Source organism: Orbicella faveolata, unplaced genomic scaffold (genome assembly GCF_042242905.1).
Source record: "Orbicella faveolata isolate gen_17 unplaced genomic scaffold, um_ofav_v1 contig_2, whole genome shotgun sequence".
In the NCBI taxonomy this organism is placed as follows: Eukaryota; Metazoa; Cnidaria; class Anthozoa; order Scleractinia; family Merulinidae; genus Orbicella; species Orbicella faveolata.
In genome coordinates this window covers 22,887,530-22,895,224 of record NW_028301547.1, presented here as the reverse complement: position 1 = coordinate 22,895,224, position 7,695 = coordinate 22,887,530, and the positions used below count along the sequence as shown (strand labels likewise).

The 7,695-nt window shown below is 37.1% G+C and overlaps 1 protein-coding gene and 1 pseudogene across 1 annotated transcript; both read right to left on the bottom strand.

Annotated features, from left to right (window-relative positions):
- Positions 1-377: 377 nt before the first annotated feature.
- Positions 378-2,084, bottom strand: LOC149112509 (adenosine receptor A2b-like). The gene has a single exon (XM_089290122.1). It carries the CDS (start codon positions 2,077-2,079, stop codon positions 1,144-1,146), a length of 936 nt encoding a protein of 311 aa, XP_089146248.1. The 5' UTR covers positions 2,080-2,084; the 3' UTR covers positions 378-1,143.
- A 2,591-nt stretch (positions 2,085-4,675) lies between these two features.
- LOC149112508 (uncharacterized) lies at positions 4,676-6,636 on the bottom strand (annotated as a pseudogene).
- Between the last annotated feature and the right edge of the window lie 1,059 nt (positions 6,637-7,695).

Genomic DNA, 7,695 nt, shown 5'->3' with positions numbered 1-7,695 from the left:
TGTAATTCTTAAAGACTCCCAATAATATGCCTACTGTTTTCGTCTGCTACTTATACATACATTTTTGCAGATTGATTGTACATGCATGTACACTTCCTTTTTTACTTATTTAATTGTAAATAATTTTAACTTTTTTTTTGTTGTGTCCCCAATTAGTAGTTAATGCTAAATACACTGACACTTCAATAAAGCTGTTATTACTGTTATTATCACCGCAAAATCGTAATTATTTACTCCAATATCGGCTACACAAGTAAGAGCGAACAATGGTAACGAGATCAAATAAATTCACTGATGAAGAATTTTTTGCAAACTCCGCAAAAAAAAAGACACCGCGGAAAATGCACTGAACAACTATTCACAGTTAGTCAGTTTAAGATTACCGTATACCTTCAGAGCACCTTTAGTGTGTCTCACGTTCAAACGATGTAGCGCGTCCGGTTTAAACTGTAGATACCTAAACCTCTATATCAAATTAAAGTTTATAGCGCTGGCTATCACAATATACTAAGAATTTTAAAATACAATGAATTGTCGAACTTCTCAAGACCTCTAAATGTGATTGTCCGAATCACCTTTTGAAAGCTACAAGACAAAGGGAATTTGGACAGTAGCTAGTTTGACATCTATAAAACAGAGAAGTGTCTGCCAATTTTTTATTTCCTAATAGAGAGCGATTTTTCTATGATCACCCCATATTTTTTAATCTTATTTCCAAAATGTTCGGTAACTTTCTTCTGAAATTGAATATAGCAAACCGCAGACAGCTTTTTTCGGCGCTTTAAGTTGGAAAACTGAGGTACAAATTGAAAAAGAGAAAAACACAATTCGCTTTGACTTGTAGCTTTCAACAGGTGATTCGGATGCTCGCATTTAGAGGTCGTAAACAAATTCGACAATTCATTTTATTTTAAAATTCTTGGTATAGTTTGCTAGCCAGCCCTATAAGCATAATTTGATGTAGGAGTTTAGGAATTTACAGTTTAAACCGGACGCGCTACATCGCTTGGACCTTAGTTAACACGACCCGTTTGTCTTCAGGCAGCTGCGTTAGACTGTTCGTAGTTCATATTATATACAAAAGGTGTTTATCAACAATAGCAACAATGAATGTGGGGAATAAATGGCATAGCACGGCCGGCCCTAAGATAAGTGGGGTACGCGATTTTTTAGCCAAGGCATGTTCCGCAGTAGCTCCATGATAGCGTGTCGAATGTGTCTCATCTTCCAGCAGTAAATTACTGGGTTCAAAGAAGAACCGAGAAATAAGAAAGTCATTGAAAAAATAATCCAACTCTTCAAGGGAACACTAGGCCCGTTGATTTCAGTGGCGACCGAACAAATCAACAAAGGCATATAACAAATCAAAAACACGAGATATACGTAGAATATACCGACTGCAGACTTAATGAGGCTAGCAAAACTTGCAATTTCGTTATTCTCTCCTATGTCCTGCACTTGCAGGGCTTGAATCTGATTCTCGTGGCGTCGCGCAGTGAAGTAAATTCTGATGTAAACTAATGTTGTAAGAAAGAGACCAACATATCCAAACGATGTCAGAAGTGAGGCCATATCAGGCAGCAACCAAAACACTACTACAGGAGAAATTACACTAAGCAGCCATATTGAGATCACCACAGCAACAACACGCTTGTGAGTCACAAGTTCCTGATATCTGAGATGAAGATGAATTGCCAGGAATCTGTCAACACTAACAGCCACAACACCCAAGAACGAAGCGAGACAAAACGTCGACAAAATCATAACAAATGCTGATCTGAAATTGCAGTCTTCAATATTTTGTTGTAACCACTTGACCAGGACCGACGAGTAAATTGGTTGAACAATTAATCCAACACCGACATCTGTAACAGCAAGATTCAGGAGCAGTGTCTTCAAAGTGTCTGGCGACGACGAAGTTTTTCTCATAGCGTGGATTGTTACAACATTCAACATGATGGCGGTATAGCTCAGAAAATTGTTAAATACAAGATTAACAAGGATAGTCCAACGAAGGTTTTCAAGTTCGGAGACATTCGGATAACTAAGTGACAACAGCTCACAAGATGACTTCTCCATTACATCCAATCAGTTTTTTAACGCCACTGGGCGATGACATTCAAGATATTTCTCGAAGCTGAGGTAGTGTTTTTTCTTGATTCCTTTCCTTATTAAAGTGATTATCCTGTGTCGGTAGACGGAGGCGGTAAAGTACTCCACAAATTACTCTTTCATGTATAATTTTCACATAGTGTACCTTAAGTGCTCGGGAGATGAAAATTAATATATTTTTTAATTTACAGACAGGTCTGTAATTACTTCTTACATTAAAACCACGAAGTACACGTCATTGTTCTCTGTGAGAACTACATGAAGTAAGCTATTTGTTCGGAAAACCTGAAAGGATCATTAGAATTTTCCGGCGTCACAAGCGCGGTAGATGAGAAGCCGATAACAATACTACGAGTGAACATCCCAGATGCCTGCTTTAGTGTTGAAGTGGTTAATGAACGTATATTTGCTTAACATTAATTTCATAAGAATAATAAAGAAAGAAAAAAGTTATTAATTGATTGCACACCTGGAAAATGCTTCTAGTTCCATATACGGTGCATGCATAGTCCCATGGTAAACGAATGCTCCATTTTCCATGTGTGGGCTATAGTTACTACCTGAGCAAATCACAACTTTATGAACAGAAAAGCTTGACAATACCAAGATCAACACGTACATGAGTATTACAACGTAGGTCCATTACGTACATATCTGACACTTTGTCTCTACATCTAAACATGTACGGTTGGTTCCGGCAGCGAACAAAACCCTCTAATGCATTTGATCATATTCGTATGTTAATTTGTGGAATATAACTGTGATTATTAATTTTATTTATTTTCCAACTCAAGGTACACTTCTATTTAATGCTCTCCGAAAAAGCGACTACTGCAAAGTAACTATTTATTCCAATGTCGGCTCCACAACTAGGAGCTTACAATGGTGGCGAGTTCAGATGAATTCACTGATGAATAATCTTTTTTTAAAACACCGAAAAATAGACATAGAGTAATTGAAAACTACGAAAATCTTACTCATGGACGGAATCTACAATTTATTTTATTTTGCTTCCCAACGTGCTCAGTGGTACAACAATATTATTCCAGTAGTTGCTCTTTCTATCTAGTGTTTGATGAGACAAAAATTCGCGCTTCAAATTACAAGAGATGAAACCGCCTATGTTCAGGACGATTTCACGTAGTTTCAAGACGACAAAACGGTAAACCTTTTCAGACGATTTATTCTCAACGAACGACAACAACGTAATGCGACACAAACACTAAAAACGATACAAAGGTCAGTCGATCACGTGTATCGCAACGTGTCACGTGCCCTTGTTTTGGCGCGAACAGCCTAGTTTTCTGGAAGACAAAATCAAATGGAATAAAAACACAAAATTGAATTTTAATTTCCTTAAATAAATTTTAAATTTGCTTGACAAAGGGAAATGATTCATGTTGCTGCTGACAAATTAAGATTAAAACTCGGACGTACAAGGGGGGGTGGGGGTGGATGCCACCCCTCCCACCCCCTCCATTATAAGGTTTTTTCACATTTTTGAAATGAAGATTTACTCCAAGGGGCTGAAACTTTCAGTAGCTATTATTAATCCTCTGTAGAAAGTTTGAGATGTCAACTTATGTCTATCATTTTTGACAATTGCAACTGTAAATTTCATGCAGCTTTGGCCAAAAATCTTATTTCTTTTTGACACAATTCTGTATTTTTTCTAGTGTTCTTCATCAAATTGCAGAATTCACCAATTTGTACATTTCATTAGCATTCTGGCTTGATTTTGCATTAATTTCCGTTATTTCTTGACTTTTTAAAAAATAGGTACTTGTGTCTGCTGCAATGGAATGGAATAGAATATCTTTACAGATGGCAGTTTAATGGGCTAATACTTAGCCACACTTGAATTTGTGAGAACTCATACTTTGGGGAAACTTATGCTGGATTATTTCAAGGATATCTATAAACGCTGATGGTTGATTTTGTTGTGGAACTTTATTCTTTGGTAAGTAATTGATCATGACATGGTCTACATAACCACTCTTGATTGATGACACTTTTTGTTTTTAAAAGATATTTTTCAGCAGCATGGTTTGATTTTCTTATTTTAGCAGCTGGGAAAGCACTGTGCTTATACCACAGCTGGTCACAACAACTACAAGTATTTAATGGGCCCTGGGACACAATGTTATGGAACTTCGATATTAAGACAGCCATGTTTTGTATTTTTTCCTTTCTTGCTTTTTGACTTTCAGTGTTTTCATTCTCTTTAGTGGTTAAACTTAGCATATCATTGTTACATTCATAGTTTTCATTCTTTTTACCGGCCTTTCTGGTACTTCTGTAATAGTTCATGTAAGAATACCATTTTTCTGCTCATGAGTCTAGGATTTGCATTTATCATTTTCACTGCCTTTGGTGCCTTTTCTAATATTCTTCAGATCAGAATTGTGTTTTCTTTTTCTACCACTTGTATATATGTTCTTGCTCAGAAAGAACATTTTGTTTTGTGAAACTGAAGTCACAATAGCTATTGTTATGGTGCTTATTTCCCGAGTAAGAGCTATTTGGTACTGTTGATACATAACGTACTTCATTTACATGACCTTCATATATTGTTCTTGGTTGCTAAGATGATGAATGATGTGGTTCTATCAAAGTCACCGGTCCAAAAGGTTACGCGAGATTCTACAATATAAATTTGTACATTTGGTGATTCCGTAACTGCTTGTATCATTAGTGCATCACACCATGTTCCTTGCATTGATATACAGTTACTTACCAAGTAACCATTCCATGAATTCTGAGTATTGCTTTGAATGAAACGTTCAGGGTTATCTCTGAGGCATTCAACAGCAGCTTGTCGGATGTAAAAGTGATGATTGGAATTACCATATAATTGATGTGATATGGCTCTAAAAAGCAGTCACCTGCACCACCCACAACTAGAGCTATCACTCCTAACTATCCCAATCGGAAGTTAAGCAATTTTAAGGAATCAACAGGCAATCTGGTCACATCTTGTAAGGAGCCTGGATTTAATTCAACATCACCTGATCTCAAAAGATTCATTCTTGATACGGGCAGTATCTTTTAGTGAGGCAATTTGATTTTTTAATTTTACCTGAACAACAGCTACTAGTTTGCTTTCTTTTGTTGACAGCTTCATTGTTGTCAGTCTTTTAAAACTGACAACGTTAGTAACAAATTAAAAACAGTTACATTTCTGTAAATACCTTATATACCATAATTTATACTCATTTGCCAAGCCGTACAATTTTGAAGATTTAGGGGTATATTTCTTGAGAATAAACTTAAGCTTGCACCTAGCATTTCTCTTTTTCACAGAATTTAGGACCTTTTTCACCGGAATTCTAGACGGCTCGCTCTCTGCGTTGTTTTGCTTGTTTAACTAACTTGGAATTTTCCCCCGAATAATGTTCATCGAATTCTCTGAATGGCGCTACGTCAACAGTGGAAGCTACCACAACAAACTTTACAACTGTATGAAAAGATCTGTTAAAAACGGTGGTACCTGGAGGTTTCAACTCAACTAGCGATCAAGTGCTTAAAATTTATTTTTCTCCTATCGAGCAACATTTTGGACATAATGAAACAAAATCACAAGAAACATCAAAAACCTTTCACTCGATTTCTGAGGCAAGGTATGTTCCGCAGTATGTCCATGATGGCGTGCCGAATGTGTCTCATCTTCCAGCAGTAAATTACTGGATTCAAAGAAGAACCGAGAAAAAAGAGAGTAATTGAGAAAATAAACCAACTCTTCAAAGGAATACTGGGCCCGTTGATTTCAGTGGCGACCAAACAGATCAACATGGGCAAATAACAAATCAAAATCGCGAGATATACGTAAAATGTACCGACTGCAAACTTAACGAGGTTAGCAAAACTCGCCATTTCGTTATTCTCTTCTACGTCCTGTACTTGCAGGGCTTGAATCTGATTCTTGTGGCGTCTTGCGGTTAAGTAAATTCTGATGTAAACCAATGTTGTAAGAACGAGACCAAATATTCCAGGAAAAGTTACAAGACGTGAGTACATATCCGGCAGCAACCACAACACTACCACAGAGAAAATTACACTAAGCAGCCATACTGAGATCACCACAGCAACAACACGCTTGTGGGTCACAAGTTCCTGATATCTGAGATGAAGATGAATTGCCAAATATCTGTCAACACTTACAGCCACAACACCCAAGAACGAAGCTAGACAAAAGGTCGACGAAATCATGACAAATGCATATCTGAAATTACAGTCTTCACTATTTTGTTGTAACCACTTAACCAGTAGCAAGGTGTAAACTGGTTGAACAATTAATCCAACACCAACATCTGTAACAGCAAGATTCAGGAGCAGTGTCCTCAAAGTGTTTGGCAACGACGAAGTTTTTCTTATAGCGTGGATTGTTACAACGTTTAACATGATGGCGGTATAGGACAGGAAATTGTTTAAGATAAGATTAACAAGGTTGATCCAACGAAGGTTTTCAACTTCAGAGACATTCGGAAACCTACCTGACAATAGTTCACAAGTTGAGTTCTCCATTACATCCAATCAATTTTCTAATGGCTCTAAGCGTTGACATTCAAGATTTTTCTCGACGCTGAGATGCGACGCTGTATTTTTTCTCGATTCTTTTCCTTAGTAAAGCATTATATTTTGTCCGTAGAGGAAGGCATTAACTTGAAGTATTCAACAAATCACTCTTCAGATGTATTATTTTCAGAAAGTGTAGCTTACATTTTCGCAATAACCGTGGAATGAAAACTCCTTTTGTATCCATGCAAGTCTGTAATTACTGCGTACATTAAAACAAGGATATACACATCACTGTCCTTTGTTTGAGGTACTTAAGGGAAGCTATCTCTTATGAAAACCCAAAAGGATCATAAGAATACTGGATTTAACTGAGGTGATAGATGAGAAGCCGGTAACAATACTCAGTACCGAGTGAAGATCTTCAGATGCCTCATTAATTGCTTAAGACGCTGATGGACACAGCAAAGTTAACATCTGTATAGGAAAGATTTTATGTGTATATTTGCTTAACATTTTTAAAAAAATAATAAAGAAAAAAAGTAATATAAATAATTGATTGTACGCCTGGAAACTGCTTCTAGTTTTACATACGGTGCATAGTCCGGCGTGCGAAACGCGTACGAATGCTCCACTTTCCATGTGTGCGTTATAATTACTACTTCAACTATTCTTGGTTTTCATGTGACGTAGTCATATTCCAAAATTAGAAATTATCCTTCCTTCTGAGGTTTTAGTTTCATCAGATAAAAGACCCTGTAGGAACGTGACGTTTGACAATGTTTTAGCTCGACAGAGTTCTTCTTTTTGTAACAGAGCACTCCAAGCTTTTGCGTTGCGTGACATGAAAATGGCGGCCAGAAAAGACTGTCGCGTAGGTCAAAAGACGAGTTATCGCTTTAGTTTTTGTTAAATAAACGGTGCTTGCACTAGAAGAAGCATTTATTTCAATGTGTCGGAGAACTAGAGTAAAAATGTTCGTTTCAATAGCAAAACTCAATGACGGATGTTTTTGTTATTTTACGGTCGCCATGTTTGTGCCCCTCCGAAGGGCACAAACATGGCGTC